Source organism: Notamacropus eugenii, chromosome 5 (assembly GCF_028372415.1).
Source record: "Notamacropus eugenii isolate mMacEug1 chromosome 5, mMacEug1.pri_v2, whole genome shotgun sequence".
Classification (NCBI taxonomy): Eukaryota; Metazoa; Chordata; class Mammalia; order Diprotodontia; family Macropodidae; genus Notamacropus; species Notamacropus eugenii.
The window spans coordinates 107,818,956-107,846,036 of NC_092876.1; the positions used below are offsets into that span (position 1 = coordinate 107,818,956).

General features: G+C 39.2%; 1 protein-coding gene across 1 annotated transcript in view; it reads right to left on the reverse strand.

The window, feature by feature from the left end:
* CYSLTR2 (cysteinyl leukotriene receptor 2) overlaps positions 1–27,081 on the reverse strand; it is a 202,454-nt gene that overhangs the window by 61,112 nt on the left and 114,261 nt on the right. The window contains 1 exon segment of the mRNA XM_072610559.1: positions 20,463–20,671. Coding sequence (XP_072466660.1) covers positions 20,463–20,506 — 44 coding nt within the window. The 5' untranslated portion in view covers positions 20,507–20,671.

Genomic DNA, 27,081 nt, shown 5'->3' on the forward strand with positions numbered 1-27,081 from the left:
CTCCATTAGAAAGTGCTGTCTTTTGGTTTTCGATAGATACTATTTAACATATTAAGGGAAAGTCCATTTATTTCCAAGTTTTTTAGTGTTTTTAAAATAAATGAGTAAGTGTTTTGTTTTGTCCAAAAACTGGATTTTTTTGTACTTACTGATATAATCACAATTTTTACAGTTTTTGGCAATAGCAAGGGCATAGGTTGGGTACAGCAGGGTATTTACCAATCTTATACCTCTCTCCATGACTAGCTCTTTTTCTTATTGTTTCAAAGTTTATTTCAGAGATTATTGCTAACAATAAAGATATTTTTCTTTAATTGGTTTCTTCCTCTCTCCCTGCCCCATCAGCCTGAGCTGAGGAAAATCTCTCCACTTTGGTCTGGAATTCCCTCTCTCAATCCCAAATTGTTCACATCTAGTTTTGGACTGAAACTGAAAAATTGAAGTATGTATAGAATGATTTTACGTATCTTTGTGAATAATATATGCAAGTATATATATATATATTTATATTTGTGTCTAATAGTAGCTGTCTCTAGGGCAGGGTGGGAGGAGGGGGGAGGAAATAATAAAAGAAATTTACATGATAATTTTGTTGTATATCTGAAAAGAATAGCAAGTTGCACATAGCAGATTTTCAGCTTCATGTACAGTCGTATTTTTTATTGTACTATGTTATAGAAATGCTCATTTTATTCCATAAATTAAAAATAAAATTTTTTAAAGCCACAAAAAAATCAGCATCAAGGGATATAGCAATACAAATAAGCATTTAAAGAAGAAGGTTTCCATTTAAAGGCTGCAACCCAGGAGGTTGAACCTCTTTTCCACCCATCCCACCCCCAACTTTCCCATCTCTTCTCTCATCACGTGAACTGACAGAGTCTGATGGGTAAAGTAGAGCTGGAACTCATCCCAAGAAGCATTCCATGTGGTAGGTGGAATCCCACAATGGGACCTGGAGTCTGGTGTTCTCACTAGCTGTGGTGGCTTCTCTGTAGCAAGCAAGTCAGCTCTCTACACCAGTTTGTTCTCAGTGGCCCATTCAATCACCTCTCTCTCTGCATCTGTGCACACTCTGCCCCACCTTTACTTGCTTTTTCTGTTTCCTGTCACAGAGGCACAATCCTCCAATTTCTTACCACCTCAGCGAGAGAAGCATGCAGGAAGAACCAATGCCATTTCAAGTCTTGTCTCTCCACTATCTCTCCCCATAGTTTCTCTCTAAACTATGAGGATTTTTAGGGCTACAATTTCTTCCAAAGCAAAAATGCCCAGACATAAGGAACTGTGGGCAATAACTTCATACTATCATCCCTACCCCACCAAGTCTTCACAGCAATGTTCCTGGCAGAGGGGCAACATGCTATTAATGTTATATTTATATGATTTGGAGTTAAGAAGACCTGAGTTCAAATCTTACCTCAGACATTCACTAGCTGTATGACCTTGGACAAGTCATTTAATTTTGCTCTGCCTCCTCTTCTTTGATCTATAAAATGGTGATAATAATAGTGCCAAGCTCACAAATGAGAGAAAATATTTAAAGTGCTTCACAAACCTTTAAATATTAAATAAACTCTAGCTATGAGCTAACATTGAACCAACACTGTATTTCTATTATTAATCCACTAGGTCACAGAGAATAATCTTTCAAATATGTTGTGTCTTTTGCTAAAATTTTGTTCTGATATTTTTACATTAATCTTCATTAGAACTGTTGGAGACCTGATCATGTTTGAAGGCAGCAGGGAAGGAAACAGGAGACAGGAAGAAATTAAGAATTGCAGAGCAGATGATTGTGGGGGAATCTGGCCAGAAGAGATGTGAGGTAATATTACCAAGAGTAAAAGTAGTTGGTTTAACTTTGGTGAAAAGATGGGCTCTTTATCAGAGACAGAAACAAAAGAGAGATTGGGGGGAAGTGATGAAAAGAGGTTTTGAGATCTAGAGTATGAAAGAAGAAGGAGCTCACTGTGATTGGCTTTGATTTTCTCTTCTGAGAGGGAGGTGAAAGGGGTGATGGGGAGGCTTGAAGAAATAAGTCTGAAGCAGCTGCTGCCCATAAATATGTATTAATTCTAAAAAAAATTAGTTCATTTGCCTTGCATATGTTGTAATATATTCAGTCTAGTACTATTTATCTGAATATCAGCTGAGCTTGCTCCAACTTCCATTCATGAAATGATTCTTCCACAATGGAGAGCACAGTCATAAAGACAGGAAAGTGAGACATAAAGAGTTATGTTTAGCCAGAACATAGAGAGAGCATTCAGAAAGCAGAATAAGAGAAGGCTGGAAAAATAGGTTGATACCATTCTGTAGTCATCCTTGAATATTAAGCAGGGGTTCAAATTTTATTCTATAGACAATAGACAGCTATCGCAGGATTTTGAGAAGTAGTCACATGAATAAGGAAGACATCACTGGAAAAGGAAGAGAAGTCTGGAAGTTTTGGTCCTGAGGTATTATGGCAGGGAGGTGGAGGAAGGGGCAGATTTCTATTGCTGTAACTCTCCGGTTCCCACTGATGTACTTCCCATCATATTGATATCAAGTATTCAGCCAGACTTAGTTTTTAGAAAGAAATATTTGTTACAGTAGCAGAGTTGGTACAAAATGTTCTCCCCAAAAGGGAGCATTCTCCCATAAATATTCTCCCATAAATACATAGAGTTCAGGGGAAAGTGAGCTCAAGTTTAGAAAGCACATTTGGCAAAGGAATAAGAACACATAGCTCCTAGAAATCCTTTCTGGGGAACTCAAAATATTCCCCTTGAATATGACAACTTTTTGTAAAGCACTGAATCTGCTTTGTCCACATCGTCCTTGGCTACCCAAAGCAAACATTGCCATTAGCCTTTCTGAAGATGTCGCTAGGATGCTAAGAAAAAAAATTAAAATCCTCTGGACTCTTTAAAGTTCGTGAAACTCCAATAGCTAAAGGGAAAGGAAGAAAAGACCAGAGCTGAGGCTCTGCTCCTCTTAGACCCTTCCTCAGTCCCCTTACACCTCCATGCCTTCTTCAGTATCCCTTCTCTGGTGGTTCTCTGAAATGCTCTCTCCCCTCTACTGTGTGAACTCTCAGCTCCAAATGACCTAGACTTTGCAGAGGGGGTGACCAAGCTCCCTCAGCCAATCCAAACATGCTTCCAGTGCAATGCCCCTCCAGTGGGTTAAGCACATGTTTACACTTAGTTTAAAGCCTGAGCTTGATGGATTTAATAGGAAAGGGTTCTCACCTGGTTAATATATCAAGGTTTAACATCTGGATACTTACTTTCAATAGATAACATTAATACTGCACTTTGTAAAGGGCTTTACATTTTATCTCATTAGTGGTATTTCATTGATTAAATCAATCACACCTATCCTTTCTCACAAGCAGATGAGTATAATACAAAGTAGGGGATAAAGGAGGCAAAGGAGGCAGCCAAAGATCTCTAGGAACACTTGAGGAGGCAGAAAGGCTAACAGCTGGCAGGATCAGTGCTCGTGAATCCCAGTGAAGAACAGATGCATTCTATCTTTTGGATTTAGACTTCTTACTTTGTTTCTATATTTACATTACTTGAACTATTTTATTGCCTTAATTTAGTTATTGCTGCCCTGATGGATTTTTTTCTCCAAACCAGTTGTCCACTAAAAAGTGATAGTATTTAACTTTTTTAAACTTAAAAAAAGTGAACAAAACCCCAAGAAAATAGCTCTCTGAAATTTAGAATTAATGAAATAGATGCTAATGTCTTCATGAGATACCAAGAAATCTTAAAACAAAATGAAAAGACTGAAGAAAAAATAGAAGAAAATGTGAGGTATCACAAAGCAAAAATGACTAACCTGTAAAATAGTTTCCAAGTTTCCGACACCATACCCCTCATCGTTTCTTATATCACAATAGTATTCATCATGTTCATATACCATAACTCAGTTAGCCATTCTCCAAGTTATAATCACCTCCTATTTCCAATTCTTAGTCAATAAACATTTATTAAGTGCCTACTATGACAAGCACTGTATTAGTAGTAGGGATACAAATAACAAATAAAAATGAAGACATTCTTTCCCTCAAGGAACTTAGAATCTAATGGAGGAAAAAGCACACAGAAAGAAGTTTTAAAAGAGGTTGGGAAGGTAGAGGTTAAGAAGGTGTTCAACAGGCAGGGTAGGAAGGAGGAACAATGGAGAGGTCCAGAAGCAGTATAATTGGTGGGAAATGGAGTCATCCCTTGTTTCTAATTCTTTGTTACCATGAAAAGAGCTGCTATAAATATTTTTGTACATGTGGGTCCCTTGTATTTCTTTGATCTCTTTGGGAAGAGAGACTTAGTAGTAGTATTGCCAGATCACTTGAACAGAAGTTAGGAGAGAGAAAAATGGAGGTCCATGAGATAGCAGTCCCAATGCTAACAATTTCCTAATTTGGTCACCTCCCTAGAAGGAAACTTAGGAGGAAAGATTTAATTGATTGTGCAGCCTCCTTCTCCAAAAACATAAAGGTATTGATTTCACATTTTAGGAGTTGAGATCATTTGTGCTCTATAGAAAAGGCTCATATACAAGGTCTTATTACTACTCATCAATACATACTCATAGTGCACTTATTATATGCATTGGTGTAGCCATAATAGCAATTATAACAATAACCATAGCATTTACATAATACTTTAGGTTTTGCAAAGGCACTTCAGAAATTTTTCCTTATTTGTATTGGTAAGAGTAGAGGACTTAGTGTCCAACCTGACTTAAATGAGGATCAAAGGAGTTGAATGATTTTCCTATGTTCATACAACTGTTTGCCTCTTTGCAGACTTAATAAATTTTTGCTATGAGAAGCACACATATGAACCACATATACATTTGATATGACAGTACTAGTTCTTTTAAAATATTTTCCCCTTTCTCTGCCTATTAAAGAAAAATTATTATAAACTATTTTTGAAGGCAATCAGGGTTAAGTGACTTATTCAGGGTCACATAGCTAATAAGTGCCTAAAAGCTCAATTTGAACAATGGTTCTGCCTGCAAGAGCAGTGCTCTACCCACTACACTGCCTAGCTGCCCTTTAAAAACTTTTTTAAAATTTATTTTGTACTCTTCAATCTTGCACTACCAGTATTAATTTCGCACCACTCTTTGCTAAAGATGTCAAGCCTGTTTCCTCTTTCTATCTTAACAACTCTGAGGACGGAGTCAGCAATTGCTTCTTAAATTTAAAAAACAAACAAAAAGTAGATGGAAGGCAATAGCCCAAGAAAACAGTTATAGAAAATTTATCTTGTACTCAGTAGCTAATGACTGTTTTATAGCCATTTAATAGACAAGGATTTCAGAAATCTGTCTAGAAAGTAGTATTATTTCAGTGAATTAACTAGATCTCAAGAGCCAAGTCATGCAAGAACTGTCCAGATTTGTTTTGCTCCATATAGACAAATAGTATCAAAGATAGCATCTGAAACCTAATTATCTTTATCATCTTTACCTTGGGAGAAATTCCTTCATTCAAAGGAATTATGCTGCTCACTATAGTATCTGAACAAAGTGCTGGTATTGTTGGGTAAGGAGAATAAGAATATGGCAGCACACCCCTGAAACAAAAACAGCTTTCACAGAAACCCCCATTTGTTAGCACTGTATACTCATGAAGGTAGGTGCCAAAAAAGCATATTAGTGATTCTACTTTGTGGAGGTTGCAATTATATTTAAACATATGGAACATCAGACTGATATTTGATCATTCAGATGGTCACTATAATTATGGTGTAAGAGACTGAATGAGTGCAAAAGAGGAGAGAGGAGTCAGGCAGCTTACTGAGTCAGCCTAACTGCCATGGTCCTACTTGCATGCTGCCAATGAATAAAGATAACAAGAAGGGCATGTCTCTCATGTATGTTGCCTTGACTATGGCCAGGGTGGGAATGGGAGTCTGTGGACATACTGGCAGGTTGTTTGAAGGTCTTAGGATTTAGGAGAAGACTGCTGCACTCCTGGAAAAGAGAGAGGTGACATCAAAGATCAAGAATGTCAACTGTATTGCTATCCTGGATAGTAAAGATAAATGACCATTGTGTTATCACTGTAAAAGATATCTGAAAAAAAATACTTTTATAGCCTTTAAATGGACTTTGACCTCAAAGACTGAGTGACACTATATATATATATATATCTGAAATACATCAAAGAGAGCTTGAAATTTCCCAAGATATTTATTGGTAGGGCAGTTGATAGTGGACATTTCACAGTTCACATTTCTCAAACCATTACACTTCCACTCTTGCTAAAGATTTTGGGAGAAGTTATTTCTCAATGTATGTACTTCCTCACAGGTGATACAATGGATAGCATCTTTGATCTGAACTCAGAAAGATAAGTTCAAATCCTGTCTCAGACACTCATTAGGAATGTGACACTGGGCAAATCACTTAACTTTCCTGCCTCAGTCTATAAAATAGGTTTAATAATAGCAGCTTTAATAAATTTGTAATGTTAGATGACATAATATTTGCAAAGCACTTTGTAAATCTTAAAGCATCATGTAAACTTGTTGCTATTAAGTCATTTCAGTTGTTTTTGACTCTGCGACCTCATTTGGGGTTTTCTTGGCAAAAGACACTAGAGTAGTTTGCCATTTTCTACTCCCGCTAATTTTACAGATGTAGAAGCTGAAGCAAACAGGATCAAATGACTTTCCCAGTGTCGCACAGCTATTAAGTATCTGAAACTGGATTTGAACTCAGGTCATCTTGACTATACCACCTAGCTACCCTCTATTCAAATCTATCATTATTGTTGTTATAGATCAGTGAAGAAACTAGCTTTGTCTAGCATCAAGAAATGTACAACTACAAATTGTCACCCTTAAGGGGGCCCAAAGCTAAGTATTTTAACCAAACACTACTGAATATTTTAGGGAAATTAGGACCAGAACAAAAATCACAGTGCAGTCAGCAGGTGGTTTTCCTAATACACGTATACAACTCCATTAGGAATCACACCACAACACTATCTATCTTCTGATATTCGGGCCATTCAGTCAATTAGCATTTATTAAGTGCCCACTGCGTGCCAGACACTATACTAAGTGCTGGGGATACAAAGAAAGGTAAACAGCAATCCCTGTTCTCAAGAAGCTCACAGTCTAATGAGAAAAAATAACTATGTACAAACAAGATCCAGGACTGACTGGAAATAAACAACAGGAACACACTAGTATCAAAGGAGAATTGATAAAGGCTTCTTGTAGAAGGTATGACTCTAGCAGGGACTTGAAGGAAGTGAGAGAATCCAGGCAATAGAGATGAAGAGGGAGAGAGTTTAAAGCATAGGAGACAGCCAGTGAAGATGCCTAGAGTCTGGAGATGAAGTGTCTCATGAGAGAAACAGCAAGGAGAGTATGTGAGGGTGAACAAGGTATACAAAGACTGGAAAGACAGGAGGGACCAGGTTGCAAAGGGCTTTGGATGATTTTATATTTTTATATTATATTTTATATTTGATCCTGTAATCACTTCTATCTATTGACGTCCTTCAGTCTCTGAAAATGAAAAGACTATAAAAACAACCAACATTCTCTCAGCTGGGAGAGAAGCTTACCACCTAGCTATAACTTCAGCTCTGAATATCGATTAGAGAAACAAATGAAGGCATGATGCCTGAGTTGACTGCCAAGTCCTTCAGTAAAGCAAAAAAATTTTGCTGAAAAATCTTGGCACTCATGGGACACACAAGGTTGCAGGTCTACAGAAAGCTGCTTCATCCCCCTTAGAGACTGGTAAAGATCTTGTAAAAATACCACAGTCACTTGGTACCTATAGCTAAGTTGGCTGGATTTGCTAATGAACAGGGAGAGTCCGATGACAGACACTTACCTAAGGGGACTCTAAGCAAAAGAGACTGCCTGCCAATCATGCAAAAATTGTCTGAACTGGAACATGACTCTGAATCAGATATTTCAAGTAAAGAAAGCTGTGTGTACTCTAATCTAACAACCCCTTGAAATAAGGGGAGAAGCCTGAACCCTTCAGCCTAGAACTTCAGCCATAGAATTTCCAAGAGTACAAACATATCTCATAGAACACAGCAACACTAATAGCTCTACAGGTTCAGATTTAGGAATGCCAGACTGGAGCTTTTATATTTATATGTGTATACATACATACATACATACACACATATATATATATGTGTATATGTGTGTGTGTGTGTGTGTGTGTGTGTGTATGTAATCAGCTTATTCCCCTCCTAACTGTGCTTCTGACTTTCTGGATTTTGCCACCATGACTCAGCTGCCTTCTAACCTGGCATTTCCCCCAATTCCTGTGACCATCTCATCCTAGAATATCCCTCCCATGCCAGTCCATTGGCCCCCTTTTCCTATTGGTAAGTTCTAAAACAGAACTGGACAAATGGAAAAAGAGGTACAAAAGCTCACTGAAGAAAACTCTTTAAAAGAAAAAAATAGAATTGGGCAAGTGGAAGCTAATAACTTTATGAGACATCAAGAAACAATAAAACAAAACCAAAAAGATGAAAAAAACAGAAAAAGACTGAAATATCTCATTGGAAAAACAACTGGTCTGGAAAATAGGAGATAATTTAAGAATTATTAAACTACTTGAAAGCCGTGAAAAAAGCTCATATTTTGAGAAATTATTTAGTAAAACTGCCCTGATATTCTAGAGCCAGAAGGTAAAATAGAAACTAAATAATTCACTGATCACCTCCTGAAAGAGATCCCAGGAAAATTATATCAAAATTTCAGAGCTTCCAAGTCAAGGAAAAAATATTTCAAGCAGCCAGAAAGAAACAATTCAAATATTGTGGAGTCACAGCCAGGATTACACAAGACTTAGCTTCCACATTAGGAAATCAGAGAGCTTAGAATATGAGATTCTGGAAGGTAAAGAAGCTAGGATTACAATCAAGAATAATCCACCCACAAAACTGAATATAATCCTTCAAGGGAAAAAATAGACATTTAATGAAATAGAAAACTTTCAAGCATTCCTAATGAAAAGACTTGAATAGAACATTCCACTTTCAAATACAAGACTCAAGAGAAGCATTAAAAGGTAAGCATGAAAGAAAAATCATAAGAAATTTAATAAGATTAAACTGTTTATATTCCTATATGGGAAAATTATACTTGTAATCCCTAAGAACTTTATCTTTTTAGGGCAGTTAAAAGAAAATTATTCAGATAGAGGACATAAATGTGAATTGACTATGATGAGATGCTCTCAAAAAAATAAAATTAAAGGGTAAAAAAGAAGCATTACTGGGAGAAGGGGGAAGGGAGAGGTAGAAAAGAGAAAATTATTTCACAGAAAAGAGGCAAGAAAGAAAGAAGTTTTACAGTGGAATGGTAGATGGTGGGGGTAGCAAGCAATGGTTGAACACTACTCTTCTTGGAATTGACTCAGAGAGTGAATAGTATACATACTCAATTGGGTATAGAAATCCATCTTACTCAACAGCAAAGTAGGAGTGGAAGAAGATTAAAAAAAGGGAGGCCTGATAGATGGGAGGGTAGATTAAGAGAGGCAGTGGTTAGAAGCCTAATAGACTTTTGAGGAGAGACAAGGTAAAAAAAAAAAAGAAGAGAAGAATAAATGGGAAAAATAGGATGGAAGGAAATATACAATTAGTCACTGTAACTATGAATATGAATGAAATGAACTCATAGAATGGATTAAAAACCAGAATCCAACAATATGTTGTTTTCAAGAAACACACTTGGAACAGAGAGACACACACAGAGTTAAATAAGGGGATGGAAGAGAATCTATTATGCTTCCACTGAGGTAAAAATAAAATCAGGGGTAGTAATCATGATTTCAGACAAAGCAAGAGTAAAAATAGACCTAATTGAGAAAGATAATCAGGAAAACTATATTTTCCTGAAAGTACCATAGACAACGAAGCAATATCAGTACTAAACATGTATAGCCAAATACCATAGCACCCAAATTCTTAAAGGAAAAGTTCAATGAGTTACAGGAGGAAATAGACAATAAAACTATACTAGTAGGGGACTTCAACTTTCCCCTCAGAGAACTAGATAAATCTAACTATAAAACAAACAAGAAAGAAGTTAAAGAGATGAATAGAATTTTAGAAAAGTTAGATAGGATAGAACTCTGGAGAAAATTGAAATGGAAAGGGGTATACCTTTTTCTGAGCTATACATGGCATCTTCACAAAAAATGACCTTGTACTAGGGCATAACAACCTCATAATCCAGTGCAGAAAAGAAGAAATATTTAATGCATCCCTTTTAGACCATGATACAATAGAAAGTAAATTCAAGCTATGGAAACATAGATTAGAAGTTAATTGGAAATAAATCCAAAAGAAAGACTGAATCAAAGAACAAATCATAGCAATAATAAACATTTTCATTAAAGAGAATGACAACAATGAGACAACATACAAAAATTTATATGACACTACCAAAGCAGTACTTAGGTAAAAATATATATCTCTAAACACTTAGATCAATAAGGTAGAGAAAGAGTCAATGATGAATTAGGCATGCAACAGGAAAAAAAACAACTAAAAAAAGAACAAATCAAAATTCTCAATTAAATACCAATTTGGAAATCCTGAAAATCAAAGGAGAGATTAAGAAAATTGAAATTAAGAACTAATGGAATCACTGAACTATTAAATAAAACTAGGAACTGGTTTTATTAAAAAAGACAAAATAGATAAACCGTTGGTTATTTAATTAAAAAGAAGAAAAAAGAAAACCAAACTACCATTATAAAAAATGAAAAGGATGAATTCACCACCAATGAAAATGAAATTAAAATAAACATAAGGATCCATTTTGTTCAATTCTATACCAATAAATATAACAATCTATGTGAAGTAAATGAATATTTACCAGAATATAAGTTGTCCAGACTAACAAAAGACAAAATGGAATACTTAAATAATCCTATCTTAGAAAAAGGAATAGAACAACTACCAATGAGTTCTCTAAGAAGAAATCCCCAGGGTCAAATAGATTTACAAGTGAATTTTACCAAACATTTAAAGAACAATTAATTACAGTACTATGTAAACTATTTGGGAAAATAGGCAAAGAAGAAGCCCTATCTAATTCCTCACAATACTAACATGGTACTGATACCAAAACCAGGAAGTACAAAAGACAGAGAAAGGAAACTATAAACCATTTTCCTTAATGGATATTGATACAAAAATTTTAAATAAAACACCAGCAAGGAGATTACAATAATATATCACAAAAATTATACATTTTAACATGGTAGGATTTATACCAAGAATGTAGGGTTGGTTGAATATTAGGAAAACTGTCAGCATGACTGACTATATCAATAAAAAATCCTATGATTATCTCAATAGATACATAAAAAGCTTTTGACAAAATACAACACTTATTCCTATTAAAAACACTAGAAAACATAGGAATGAATGGAGCTTTACTTAAAATGATAAGTAGTATTTATCTGAAACTATCAGTAAGTATTATCTGTAATGAGGATAAGCTAAAAGCCTTCCCAGTAAGATCAGGGGTGAAGCAAGGATGTTTAGTGTATTTTTTAATATTGTACTAGAAATGCTAGCTAGCTAAATCAATGAGAAGAAAAAAATTGAAGTAATTAGAATTGTAATTGAGAAAAAAATAAAATAAGAGAAAAAATATTACGTACAAGTTTGTCCTCCCCCTTCCCCTCATATATTCAGTCCTATTTTCTTCTTTCATTGCCCTAATATGGTAGTTCACCAGTGTTATTTTGAACTCCATGACCCCCTTAACATTACACACTAGCATTTAGACCTCCAACCCCCCCCCAAAAAAGACCAAAACCATACAATATACTGAATTTCCTCTTGTGGACTCAGTTCCCCACCTCTGATTCTACTCAAACCTCTCCTGTCCATGGTACGATCAGATTTCATCAGCAGTGTGTACATTTTTTCCATCCCTTTCTTAACCCTGCAAGGGTAGTAAAGAGAGGAGCCAGGGAGGGGACCCAGTACTCAGGCCCCAGAGTTGTGTTCTTTCCATTGTACCATGCCTTTGTTCTTCAGAAGAACTTGGCCTCCTTACAACCACTCAGACATGGGATGAGTTCCTGGCTTTAACATTCTTCCGTTCATATCTTAGTTAGTTACCTGTGCTCAATACCTGACTATAAATAAAGATGAGGGCTATCTCCAGTCATCCTCATCTATATCTGGCCACTGGACCCAGATGACTTTGATACCACTTCAATTCAATTCACTTGCATGTCATGGCATTACCTCCCTGATGTCATGGTCCTCTTTGAGAATAAAAGACAAATGACAACAAAAAATAAAGATAATGATTTCCTAAATAATAGAGTTCAGGTGATTTGGGGGTAGGGCAAAATATCCTTTCTCTTGCAAGTTGTCTGGAAACCAGTAGCTTCATATAGAGTGGGGTAAAGGCAAACCCAACACGTCAGCCCCAACAATCTGGGACAGATTAAGAATTTTTAAAGCTGATCCTTCACTATTTGCCAGCTGCATGAATTATGGGAAAAAGAAAACAAATTGGTTTAATCAGAACTAATTTAAGCAGTGTTTTCTCTAAACTTGTGGTAGTGACAGTGGAGGGGTGGGGCTCACTGGGATTCTGATGCGCAAGTGTCTCCAGCTAGTCTCACAGGGGCAACAGACAGAGAGGGATAGACCGTGCTTTTCTTAAGAGGAAAAAGAAAGAAGAGCTCTTGGAGTCAGGAGCCAAAGGAAAAACATAGAGCTTTTTAACTTAACTGGAGTACTAGAAAGACAAACTAATGCCCCTTCAATTAACTTGGAAGCAGTCAACTGGGCTCTCAATGGAGAGGAGCAATTTAAATCCTGGGAAGCCAACAACTGGTAAACAAAGTTGCTGGGAGGTCTTGCCACCAAATTAAAACAGAGAACAACATTGTTACAGTTAGCATTATATTTGGGGTCTGTGGATAAGATTAGGGTTAGAATAAGTTGCTAAGGGAATAGTAAAGGGTTAGTAAAGAATGATACACATTTGTATTTTAGGAGTTAGTTTCTTTTCGAAGTGTTTTTTTAAGCAATCTGTAATTATGCCAAGAAAGTGATTAAAATATTCATATTCTTTGACCCAGAAATTTCATTCCTAGGCATAAACTCCAAGGAAGACAAAGACAAAAAGGTCCCATATAATGCAAAATATTCACAGTAGCATTTTTGTAATATCAGAAAACTAAAAGCAGATACCTATCAATTAGGGAAAAGGTAAACAAATTATGGTGAATAAATGTAATAAAATATTATACTATCATAAGAACTCATGAATATGAGGAATTCAGAGATGCATGGGAAGATTTCTGTGACCTTACTTAGGAGTAAAGTCACCAGAACCAGAAAAATAACATCCACAAATGATCTGAAGGCAGCTAGAGCACAGATAGAGCTCTGAGTCTGGGTTCAAATTCCATGTCAGACATTTACTAGCCTTGTGACCTTGGGTATATCACTTAACTGTCTCAATTTTCTTATTTGTAAAATGGGGATAAAAATAGCACTTATTTCCCAGATAAAATGAGGTAATATTTGTGAACCTTAAAGTGCTAAATTAATGCTAATTATAACTAAGCAAATTTTTTTTAAATGAACCTGAGCACTTTGTAATTATAATGATCAAGTTTGGTCCAAAAGAAAAGATGAAAAAAAATATAGAGATTGTGGACTGTATACACTATGTGTTGTCTTTCCCATTAAAATGTAAACACCTGGGGGAGGGGACTGTCTTTTATTCTGCTTGCATTCATAAAGCACTTTTCAAACCTTAAATGGTAGAGATTAACTATATAATATAAATGGTAGAGATTAACTATAATTTTTACTAGAATTTGTTTATTGGTCAGCGATATGTCACCAGCAGATGTCATCAGCCAAGATTACCACCTGAGAATAAAATTCTCATGTATCTCTCTATGTAGCCGGCATTTGCAAATTGTTTCTTCCCTTACCTACGCCAAACTTAAGCCATTTCTCCAGTTCTTTCAAACACAAGAAGCAATTAAGGGAACAAATACCAGCTTCTTAAGTGCTGAGCCTTGGGAAGCACAGTCATGAAATGGAATGAAGTAACAAGAATGCATTAAACCCTTACTATGTACCAGGCACTGTTTTAAGCCCTTTACACATATCACCTCACTTTTTCTTGCAACAACTCTAGGAGGTAGATGGTATTTTTATTTCCATTTTACAGTTGAGGAATCTGAGGTAGGCAGAAATTAAGTAACCTGTCCCGGGTCACATAGTAAGTTTCTTAGGATGCATCTGAACTTTCTGATTCCAGGCCCAGCACTCTATACTCTGTCACCTAACTGAAGTTTTGTGACACCCACCCCTTCCCTGAGTGCCCCTAAAATCATTGTGGGCAATACTGTCATTTTGGGAGCAGATATGTTTATAAGTTGATTGTCAGTATCAGCTGAAGTTGTTATTGTTTGGTTGTTTCAGTCATGTCCAATTCTTCGTGACCCTATTTGAGGTTTTCTTGGCAAAGATGCTGAAGGAGTTTGCCATTTCCTTCTCCAGCTCATTTTACAGATGAGGAAACTGAGGCAAACAGGGTTAAATTACTTGCCCGAGGCCATACAGCTAGTAAGTGTCTAAGGTCAGATTTGAACTCAGAAAAATGAGTCTTCCTGACTCCAGGCCCAGTACTCTATCCACTGTGCTACCTAGCTGAAATTTACAGTGCTTTATAGTTTGCAAAGCACTTCATATACATCTTTTGAAATATCACAACAATCTTTTGAGATAAATGCTACTATCCTCACCATTTCTATCTTACAGATAAGGAAGCTAAGGCTCAGAGAATTAAAGTGACTTACCAGGGTCATGCAGGTACTAACCAGCAGAGGCAGGATTTGAACCCAGGTTTTCCTGCCCCCAAGTTCAGTATGGTATCCACTATACTACGCTGCTTCTCTTTTTAGCATCTATTAATGCAACCACTTTGAAAGATGGACTTGCTAAAATCTAGTTGTTGAGTATTTCCATTCTAGGGTTTTTTCCCCATCCATTTTCTGATCTCTCCAGAAGAGATTCTTTGAGAAAACAGTAAGTTTGTGGCCACCATTAGCTGTCATGGTTTCCCAGTCTGGCTCTGTTATTTATTAATGGAATGAAACTGGACAAATCACTTCCATGTGATGCACTGAAAAGAACACTGGATTTTCATTTGTAGGTGCTGAGTCTGCTACTTACTACTTACCTCCTCTGTTTCAAAAAAAAAAGGATAAGCCTAGATGAATTCTACAATTCTTTCTGGCTTTGAATCAATGATACTACAATGAACTCATTTATCCCTACTCTCCTTTCCAGTTTATCTTGGTTGTTTTGCTTCAGTCTTGACTCTGTTGGAGTTGGTCTACATTGCCTCTTAGGTCCCTTCCGGCTCTATGTTCCAACGGTCCATGAAGAGTTTCCATAAACAATAGCCTTTTTTCATTGTCATGGACATCAACAAAAACAGCAACCAAGATTCTACAAACCAAAAAAAAATGCTCCTTCTTGTCCTTGGTCCTCTTCCTCTAGCACATACAAGAATGCACAGAAACATGCACTCACTTCCTGAGTCCTGTGCTCACTCTCCCTGTTCTCCTGACTTGATCCCTCTACCTAGACCAATGCCTCAGACTACTCCATACCGCTTTCCTAAGGACCCCAGTGGTGAAGAACATTGTCCTAAGCGCTAGGAGGTAAGGTCAGGAAAGATGCAAAGGCCAGAGCTTCATATCCCTGAGGATCAAATGTCACCTCAGCCCTGAAAAGCCTAGAATTTCTAATATTAGGAAAGGCTGCAGACAGGCTTGATGTAAAAGTATACTGAATTTAGTTGGAAAAACTTTCACTCCACTAGCTAAAAACACTTGTAGAGTGTTTCTACAAATCTAGGTAGATAAATACCAGCAGCAGAGTCTATATTTTTTTTTTCTGAAATGGAAAATCAACTATCATCTCTGATTATAGCTATTGGCTTCCCAAGATGAAAAATGCTCTAATAAAATCTCTTTTTCCTGGGTTATAAGAGTGAGACCATTTTGAAAACTGAGATTTAGCCACTGATGCAAATCTGGGGTCATATTGTTGGGTGGTGATCAGATTACAAGGTAGCAGAATCTGCCCAATAGAGTACTGATGCCATATACCTCTCTTGGAAGTTTCAAAAAGGGTAAGTGTTTAGGGCTTTCCTAATGGAAAAAAATGTTTTACAGAAAACTCTGTAAGAGGAAAAATGAATAGAAATGGAGACAGAATCATTGCCTGAGACCACAAAAATCACCATCCAGGGTCAAAAGCTGATTCTAGATGGTAGAGTTGACAAGCTATAGCATTTGGAAAATCAAGGTTATTGATTAGACAGCAGCAAGGGCTTTGAAATGAGGGTGGGGAGGGAGATGCTGGTGATGAGATAATGCAGAAGCAAATGTCAGTGGCTGATGATTCAGTAGCATTTGTGTTGGGATTTTAATTTTTCACATGTGGTGGGAATATTTGTCGAGCAGCAATTGCACTTGGTAGTTCTACAGAATAAAAGCAAAAGATTCTTTTTCTAGAAATTTAGAAACTGCTAAGACATTTGGGTGTATTACTCTGGGGAGTCTGGACCACAGCTGGAATTCTCTTGTTATCTCCTTACCCCAGTGACTGACAAGGTGAAGAAAAAGGGGAGGAGTAATGGGGCAGCAGCCTCAGGATAGCAGCCCTTCTTGTTCCTTTATTTCAGAAGTGACAGGAAAGACACGTTGTGAATCCTCAGTCTTCTGCTCCTGACCTTTAAAAAACTACAGTTTTTATTAATGTAATCATTTAATTAGGATAATTCCTTGATCAGCTTAGAGGTTATAGGTAAGTGAATCTTTGTAATTTTGTTTTGCATCCTCCTGGGGAGGGGCTAAGGGAAGGGAAGGAAGTGTGGCCATCCCTGTTGGCACTTGTAAACAGAATCCTATCTCACTAAGGATGAGTAATTGGAAAAGTAGTCCAGGAGAAAGTGAGTGGCTTAATGATTAGGGAAGAATATCTGTGTAATCTTGGGAAAATAATTTAATTTTTCTGGGCCTCACTTATCTCACCTGTAAAATGAAAGGGCTAACACAGATGATCTCTTAATTGCTTCCAGTTCTAAATATTCTGTGATTGGCTTTAGGTTGTTGTTTGGATCTTCGCTTCCATGCTGGGCCTGTATTAAGGGAACCTTGAATGCAAAGTCACTCTTATCTCTGTTTTTGGAGGTCAAACCAGAAAGCAAAAGAGCTAAGAGAGGACCTAAGTCCTGAGACACAGCAGAATCCCCCTTCTCCCCTAAAAAGGAGCTAACTTGGTAACTAACCTCCTCTTTTTACAGTTCTGGGACAACTCTAATCCATGAAGTTATAAGTCAATTAATAGACATATTAATTAGATTATAGAGTTAATTAATTAATCATAGAGTTAGTGCTGGAAAGGATCTTAGAGATCCAGCCTCCTAAGATTGTAGATAAGAAAATCAAGGTTCAATCATGTTAAGAGACCTGCCCAGGGTCCTGCGGGTAGTAGGTGTCTGAGTAAAGATTTTAATCTAGGTCTTCCTGACTGCAAGTCTGACTCTACATAATGTTGTCTCTTAAAGCCTGGGGTAGTGTATCATTAAGCACCCCAACATACACAGGGGGACCTGCTATCACAGGTTCTCTGCATTCATAAAAGGAAAGGTAACTTTTGAGGGGTCAACAATCACTTTAATCAAACACATATTTCATTCACTTCACTAGTTCAGGGGGAAAAGTAAGCACCCTGAACTTCAGAGAAAATACAGAAAAATCTAAATCAACAGACAGTGCTTCCAAACTGTCTGACATAAGCAATACATACATCATAGTTCAACAAACAGATACAACTGTCTGACCATTACATATATACATAGTTACTAGAGAGGGAAGCACCAGCATCTGGGTTTTCAAAGCCAGGGGGCTGCTTAGAGGCTTCCCAGAGTCTCATCTGGCACATAAACCTTCTTCCAAAAACTAAGACCCAAAGTAAAACCACACCTCAATCTTTATACACTGTTTATAGTCTGAGGACATCACATCCCTTGAGAATCAGTGCCTCATTAACAAAAGGTGTGGGCCTTCCTAAAAGTCTTCCCAGGCCCATCAATGGGTGGGAAAGATACTCCTCAATCACATTATTCAATCAGAGGCACTTTTAGTAAAACAAAAACAGCAAAAGATCCTACATTGCTTGCCCTTACAATCCACTCTTCCAGGATCCTTGACCTTACAATCTAAATGGCCATGGATCCTGGGACAAATAGAGGCTTTATACTGCTTGATTATACTAAAACAAAAACAGCAAAAGATCCTCTTTGCACCAGCCCTGGAGTCAGGAGGACCTGAGTTCAAATCTGGTCTCACATACTTACTAGTTATGTGACCCTGGGTAAGTCATTTAACCCCATCTGCCTCTAAAAATAAAGTCTAAGGAACTCAGTATTCCCAAGGGGTAGGTCTCTGGTACACATACTAACTAGTCCCAACCCTCCTCAGCTACTAAGATCAGATCTTGGGCTAAGAGAAGGTTCAAGGGAAACCTGAGAATTGTGTTCAAGCATTTGAACAGCTGTTCTGTAGAAGACGAATTAAATTTGCTCTTTTTGACCCCAAGGAACGAGAGGTGCAATTGCAAAGAGTCAAATTTAGCTTTACTCTAAGAAAAAATCATCTAAACTGTCAAAGCTATCTAAACATGAAATGGCTGGCTTTACATTGTGGGCTCCTCCTCATTGGTTGTTCTTGAGCAGAGGCTGGATGACCATTTGTTACGGGGATTCTGGTGAAGACTTTTTCAAAATCTGAGTTGGACTTGACAACCATTTTAATCCTGAAATTCTGTGATTCCTGGAATATTTTATATTCCCTGGGATACCCACAGACAAATCTCCAATCTTAGGTAAAGAACACACAGAGAGACACAACTCATATAGGCAGTATAACAGCAGACCGGTGTTGGTTCAGTGGGACCAGGGCTCCCTCTCTAACTAAGGAGATCTTAGCTCTAGACTCATATGCAGATTAGGGTCAGTCTTGGGAGAACTTCTTTACTCAAGAGAGGGATCATGCTCTTTTCTCAAGTTTAAGTTTCCCTTATGTATAAAATCTATAGGATAGGTATTTATTTCTTTCACTCAAAAGAAAAATGTAAAACATGAAAGACTCATAGGCAGGCATTGACCAAGAGTTAAAACATGATACGATAATCTTTAACTTCTATTATACCCTTCCAGGAATTTGATACTTAAAATATTAAAATATGGGACTGCTGAGCAGCTTTTAATTTTCAATTCAGCTGGACCTAGAGTCAGGAAAACTCATCTTCCTGGGTTCAAATCTGACCCCAGACATCTACTAGCTGTGTGACCCTAAAGATGTCATTTAATCTTGTTTACCTCAGTCTCATCATCTGCAAAATGAACTGGAGAAGGAAATGGCAAAACACTCCAGTGTCTCTTCCAAGAAAACCCCAAACAGGGTCAAAGAGAGTTGGACATGACTGAAAAACAACCGAACATTTTACTAATAAAGGGTCACCTCTCTCCACTCTGTTTTGTTATTGCTGTTTTTCCTTTGGTTCTTAAAGTGGATCATGACATCAGGAAAGTGATTTAAGTAAGGCAGGGCTGTGTAAAGTCACCAGCCTCACTCTTTCCTCTGGAGCCATCTGGGTCCAGTGGCCAGATATAGATCAGGATGACTGGAGATGGTCCTGGATACAGTGAAAGACCATGGCCTTTTTAAAGGTAAGGTCTTTCCCAGGTTTCAGTTTGTCTGAGGTAATGCCCATTCAGTTATTAAGGCTAGGTAAGAAATGTGACCCCCCAAATGGCTTCTTTTACTTAGTTTAAAAAAAAAAAGTCAATCTAAGAGGAGAAGACTCTCAAGGTTCTGGCCAAAACATAAACAATTGCTATTTACACTCTATACCATCATGACCCAAACAATGACCAAATGAGGCTTGGGCTAGGATCTATTGTTGGCCAGTCAATGAGAACCAAAGTAATTTAGGTTTAAGGCATGGGCCTTATAAAAAATTTAGGCGTAAACCCCAAGATATCTTGCAAGATTTCATCAATGAAAATTTATGTTCCTTTGGGCACAGCACTCACAGATAAGAGTATGATTTCGTAAGTGGACAGAGGGAGAGAAGGGAGGGAGAGAAAGGAAGGGAAGGAAAGAAGGAAGGAAAGAAGGAAGGAAGGAAGGAAGGAAGGAAGGAAGGAAGGAAGGAAGGAAGGAAGGAAGGAAGGAAGGAGGGAAGGAGGGAAGGAAGGAAGGAAGGAAGGAAGGAAGGAAGGAAGGAAGGAAGGAAGGAAGGAAGGAAGGAAAGAAAAGTTGCATCACCCAACTGGAACTGCCAGTTGGGTCCCCAGTGGCCAGCTACTACTACTCACAGATTGCTGATTGTTGTTTGTCCTTGATTCTTGAAGAGAGCCATGATATCAAGAATGTGATGTTCTGACTTGCAAGGAATTGGATTGAAGTGAGGGAGGGCTGTGCTAAGTCACCAGCTTCACTCTCTTCTCTGGAGCCATCTGGGTCCAGTGGCAAGATATAGATCAGGATGACTGGAAATGACCCCAGATACACTCTGTTTCAGCTTCTGTTAGAAGAGATGGTATTAATTGACTGAGGAAACTGAAATGACTTAACAAAACAATATAATACTGGCCTGGGATTTAGAAGATTTTTCTGGTTTGGGCTCTGACTCAAATGCTTATGATAAACACAGAGACAGAGGAAGTCCCTAGGGCTCAGCCCTAGAATTGAGCAATAGAGGCTCCAGCAATATCTAATACAGCAATACCAGGTATTTAAGCCATCTTTGCATTTCTTTTAGTGCCAACTACCAGTGAGACTTGCTTAATCTTTGTGCTAGTTATAGTGTGAAAAGAGGAGGGGATGTGAAGAAGGAGAGGAGGAATGTGAACAGTAGATAAGACTGGGGTGGCTTAAGTTTTTCCTATCTAGTATCCTCGGTAATTTTGTGTGATCTGCGCAACTGTACCCTCAGGTAAAGCTGTCACTCAGGAGTTTTAAGTGATGTACCTTTAAGAATATACTACACCTTTAAAGTACAACCCTCTCATACAGAGCAGTTTGTGGCTGAGTTAAATTCACTCTGAGTTCCAAGAGAAATAGTTACTCTGACTCAGAGTTCTTTTTTTTTTTTAATTTCACTTTTAACATTCATTTTCACAGAATTTTTGGGCCCCAAATTTTCTCCCCCCTTGTCCCCTCCCCCTACCCCAAAACACTAAGCATTCCAATTGCCCCCATCACCAATCTGCTCTCTCCTCCATCATTCCTCTCTGCCCTTGTCTCCATCTTCTCCTCTATCCTGTTGGGCCAAATAACTTTCTATACCCCTTTACCTGTATTTCTTATTTCCTAGTGGCAAGAACAGTACTTGACAGTTATTCCTAAAACTTTGAGTTCCAACTTCTTTTCCTCCCTCCCTCCCCACCCCCTCCCTTTGGAAGGCAAGCAATTCAATATAGGCCAAATCTGTGTAGTTTTGCAAATGACTTCCATAATAGTCGTGTTGTATAAGACTAACTATATTTCCCTCCATCCTATCCTGCCTCCAATTACTTCTGTTCTCTCTTTTGATCCTGTCCCTCCCCGTGAGTGTCGACCTCAAATTGTACCCTCCTCCCCATGCCCTCCCTTCCATTGTCCCCCCCACCCTGTTTATCCCCTTGTCCCCCACCTTCCTGTATTGTAAGATAGGTTTTCATACCAAAATGAGTGTGTATTTTATTCCTTCCTTTAGTGGAACGTGATGAGAGTAAACTTCATGTTTTTCTCTCACCTCCCCTCTTTTTCCCCAAACTAAAAAAATCTTTTGCTTGCCTCTTTTATGAGAAATAATTTGTCCCATTCCGTTTCTCCCTTTCTCCTCCCATATATTTCTCTCTCACTGCTTGATTTCATTTTTTTAAAGATATGATCCCATCCTATTCAATTCACTCTGTGCACTCTGTCTCTATGAGTGTGTGCGTGTGCATGTGTGTGTGTGTAATCCCACCAAGTACCCAGATACTGAATAGTTTCAAGAGTTACTAATATTGTCTTTCCATGTAGGGATGTAAACAGTTCAACTTTAGTAAGTCCCTTATGACTTCTCTTTGCTGTTTACCTTTTCATGCTTCTCTTCATTCTTGTGTTTGAAAGTCAAATTTTCTTTTTAGCTCTGGTCTTTTCATCAAGAATGCTTGAAAGTCCTCTATTTCATTGAAAGACCAATTTTTCCCCTGAAGTATTATATTCAGTTTTGCTGGGTAGGTGATTCTTGGTTTTAGTCCTAGTTCCTTTGACTTCTGGAATATCCTATTCCATGCCCTTCGATCCCTTAATGTAGAAGCTGCTAGATCTTGTGTTATCCTGATTGTATTTCCACAATTCTTGAATTGTTTCTTTCTAACTGCTTGCAATATTTTCTCCTTGACCTGGGAATTCTGGAATTTGGCCACAATATTCCTAGGAGTTTCTCTTTTTGGATCTTTTTCAGGTGGTGATCGGTGGATTCTTTCAATATTTATTTTGCCCTCTGGTTCTAGAATATCACGGCAGTTTTCCTTGATAATTTCATGAAAGATGATGTCTAGGCTCTTTTTTTGATCATGGCTTTCAGGTAGGCCCATAATTTTTAAATTGTCTCTCCTGGATCTATTTTCTAGGTCAGTTGTTTTTCCAATGAGATATTTCACATTATCTTCCATTTTTTCATTCTTTTGGTTTTGTTTTGTGATTTCTTGGTTTCTCATAAAGTCATTAGCCTCCATCTGTTCCATTCTAATTTTGAAAGAACTATTTTCTTCAGTGAGCTTTTGAATCTCCTTTTCCATTTGGCTAATTCTGCTTTTGAAAGCATTCTTCTCCTCATTGGCTTCTTGAACCTCCTTTGCCAATTGAGTTAGCCTATTTTTCAGGGTGTTATTTTCTTCAGCATTTTTTTGGGTCTCCTTTAGCAGGGTGCTGATCTGTTGTTCATACTTTGCTTGCAAGTCTTTTATTGCTCTTCCCAGTTTTTCCTCCACCTCGCTAACATAATTTTGAAAATTTTTTGAGCTCTTTATGAGCTTTTCCCAGGTCTGATCCCATTGAGTGGGCTGGGATGTAGAAGCACTGACTTCCGTGTCTTCCCCTGAAGGTGAGCACCGCTCTTCTTCATCAGAAAGGAGGGGAGGAGAAACCTGCTCACCAAGAAAGTAACCCTCTATAGTCTTGCTTTTTTTCCCTTTTCTGGGCATTTTCCCAGCCAGTGACTTGACCTCTGAATATTCTCCTCATACCCACCTCGCCTCCGGATCCTCACAGCCAGCGCTTGGGGTCTGAGACTCAAATGCTGCTTCCCAGCCTCAGGGCTTTGGGTGGGGGCAGGGCTGCTATTCAGTGTGAGATCAAGTTCAGCTGCCCGAGTGGGGGCAGGGCCGCCTCACGGGGCTCAGTTCCCTCAGGGGGTTTATGCAGAGACCTTCAACAATGGATCCGGGCTCCTGCCTGCTTGGGGAGCCCTGGTCTGCTCCCACCTCCGCTGGTGCCTCCCGAGGGGGCCTGAGTCATGGGGGCTCCCCACTCCCCTCTCGACCAGCCGACCCTTCTCCACTCCCCTCCCACCGACCCTTGTCACCTGTGGGTGAAGGGACCCTCACGGCTGCTGGAGATTCTGTCCCTGAAGCCTGCTTGGATCTGCTCCCGACTCGGATCTGTTCCTCTCTGCCCCGGGCGGCGCAGCAGGGCTGTGCTTGGCTCCAGTCTGCTGCGCAAAGAACCTTTTGCAAGAGGTTTTCAGGCTCTCTGGAACAGAAATCTTATCTGCTCCACTGTTATGTGGCTTCTCCTGCTCCCGAATTTATTGGCAGCTCTTTACTCCAGATATTTCATGGGCTGTGGGTTCGGAGCTAGCATATTTGTGTGTTTCTACTCAGCCATCTTGGCTCCGCCCCTGACTTAGAGTTCTAAGACAGGTGTTGCTTACTTTGAATGTGGTAGGCTATTGAATACTTGAGAATGGAGGACAGTGTACTTCAGTGGTTTATATATGAAAAATAGAAGATAAATATAATTTAGCTGATCATAGACAGAAGATGGGAATTTGATTACTAATCTTAAACTAAAGTGGGGGTTGTTCACAGAGAGGACCCAGAATCTGAAACTAGAAAGATAAGAGAAGTAAAAAGACAGATTTTAGGACTCTCATCAGCTAAGCCTGAAGCTGGAAGTGATAGATACAATAGTTACTGTTGAGGAGCAAGTTGAGCATTACCTAAAGAACATTTTAAAGGCAGAAAATAAATGACCTGTGTGTCCTTTTCATAAGATTGGAGACTTGTCTGTGTATTCCCCAGGGAATATAGGATATTCCAGAAGTGACTCAGCAACTACTAGTTTGGATGATACATCATGTCCAAGGAGATTTTGGTCAAAATACAGTATGAATCAACTCATCCTATCACCACATAAAAGCTATGCTCATCAAGGAAATTTTATTTGCAGTTCCTCAGACAGAAAGAAGACAATGAAGTTTTACCATTCCAGAACTGTGAGTTACCTTCAGTACATGGATTTTCTTTACTCATGAACATCCTTGTCAAGTCTCCCTAAGTGTACTCTGTCCTCCACAGTTACTGAGTATATTGGTGGCAGACTAAGCTCTGAGCTTATATGGATTATGATGTATTTTATTATTTCTGCATTTGTTTTACTCTATACCTTTGATCTTACTTTTATTTATTTTGTCTTATTGTTAGGTAAATGGTTATATGTAGTATCTGAAAGTATCATTATTTTGGGTAGTTGGTTTTGTGTAAATGGAAACGCATCAGTAGAGCTCAAAAGCTGAAGTGGTGGTAGAGGGACTGTTTCCCCCACAACACAGTTAACCTAGAATGCTGAGAGTGTCTCCACTGATGTGCTTCCATTTACATAAAACCTACCCAAATGTGGTAATCCTTCTCTGGGAACCTAGAATAGGTTAGAGTTGGTAAGACAGCCCGAGAATGAATGGGTAGCTTATGCTCCCATGCAAGGGGTGACATTATATTGACTCACACTAGGCATACAACACACTCATTGCATTTTGTTTGTCTTGTATGGATCCCCATCAGATCCAGGACTCAGAGGACATACAAGAAGGGACCAAATCAGTGCTGATGTGTGCTGTAGGCTTAACCTGAGGACAATGCATCTTATCTATCACAACTGTATTTAAATCCCACACCACCTCCATTATTGAGAACTATTGCCCAACAGCTCTCCTCTTTGGGACAGCCCATGGTTTTTACATGTGTGACTGAGGACAAATCATTTAATCAGTGTTTTAATCCTATTAAAATAAGGAAGAGAACACCTACACCACTCAGCACATAAAGTTGTCACAAGCTTCAAATGAGATCATAGGATTATCGATTTAGTGCCAAAAGTGACCTTAGACATCCAATAATCTGATCTCCTCATTTAAAGATGAGGACACTAAAGCCCAGAGAGGTTAAATATAAGGTAATACAAAAAGTAAAGGAGCAGAGAGAGCTGCGATTTGAACTCAGGTCCTCTGACTTCAAATCCAGCCCTCTTGTCATAGCATTAGAAGGTAAACTATATGAAAGTAACAACTGCAAAGAGCTGTTGTTGTTGTTATTCCAACCACAACTGTGTTTACTGGCAAGCTAAGCTGGCCAGGCTATCAATCACTGAGCACTCCTAAGAGCTCCCTTCCCACTTCCTTTGCAAGGGCAGTTTCCCCAGCAACTCACTCCCTTCTGGGCTGTGGCTTTCCTTTCAACCCTCACACTTTTGCCAACAGCAGTGTTTTCCTGGGGTTGGGAGGTCTTTTTCCTTTTCTGAAGCACTCAGATCAATCTAATAAACTGGTTTCTGTTGAATGTCTATCCAGGTTCAACCCTGCCTTTCCTGCTTGCTCCATTATCTTGTCTCTAAAACACAGACTACCTTCTCCTCCTCTAATATACATGAGCCTTAAGAAAAAACATAGCAGAGGCGGAGCCAAGATGGCGAAGTAGAAAGACACACATACACATAGCTCCGAACCCACAAACCACAGAACGGCTAGAGGGGACCAAGCCAGGGCGAATTCTGCACCCAGAGACCACGGAATATTGGAGCGAGGGAGATTTCTGCTCTGGAGAGACCTGCAAACCTCTCGCGGGGGGTCCTTCGCGCTGTGGACTGGGCACCGGGATGGGGAGCAGAGTGCAGCCCTGCCGCGGCCACGACACCGAGAGGAAAAGATCCGAGAGGGCTACGGGGACGGGATCTCCAGCGGCCACGCGGGTCTCCCCACCCACAGAGGGACCTGCAAACTTCTCGCAAAAGGTCCGTTGCGCTGCAGACGCGGAGCCCAGCCCAGACCTGAGGTGGCGGCGGCCGCGGCTCCGAGAGGCACAGATCTGAGAAGGCTCCAGAGACGGGATCTTTAGCGGCGGCACAAGCCCCCCCACCAACAGGTGACTGACAGGGGTAGGTGAGAGAGTCACTTTGGCGGGTTGAGAGGGGAGTGGGGTGCCCCCATGGCTCAGGCCCCCCCAGGAGATAGAAGCTGAGAGGCGGCTGCAGACAGGGGCTCCCCAAATGGGTGGGAGCCTGGATCCATTGTGGAAGGTCTGTGCATAAACCCCCTGAAGGAACTGAGCCAGAGAGGTGGCCCTGCCCCTGACCTCAGCACCTGAACTTAATTTAACACTGAATAGCAGCCCTGCCCCCGCCAAAAACCCTAAGGCGGGAAGCAACATTTGAATCTCAGTCCCCAAATGCTGGCTGGGAGGACCAGGAGGCGAGGTGGGTGTGAGGAGAATATTCAGAGGTCAAGCCACTGGCTGGGGAGAATGCCCAGAAAAGGGAAAAGAAATAAAACTATTGAAGGGTACTTTATGGGAGAAAAGACACTTCCTCCCTTCCTTTCTGATGGGGAGGAACAATGCTTGCCATCAGGCAAATACACAGAAATCGAGGATTCTGTGTCCCAGCCCACCCAATGGGCTCGGGCCATGG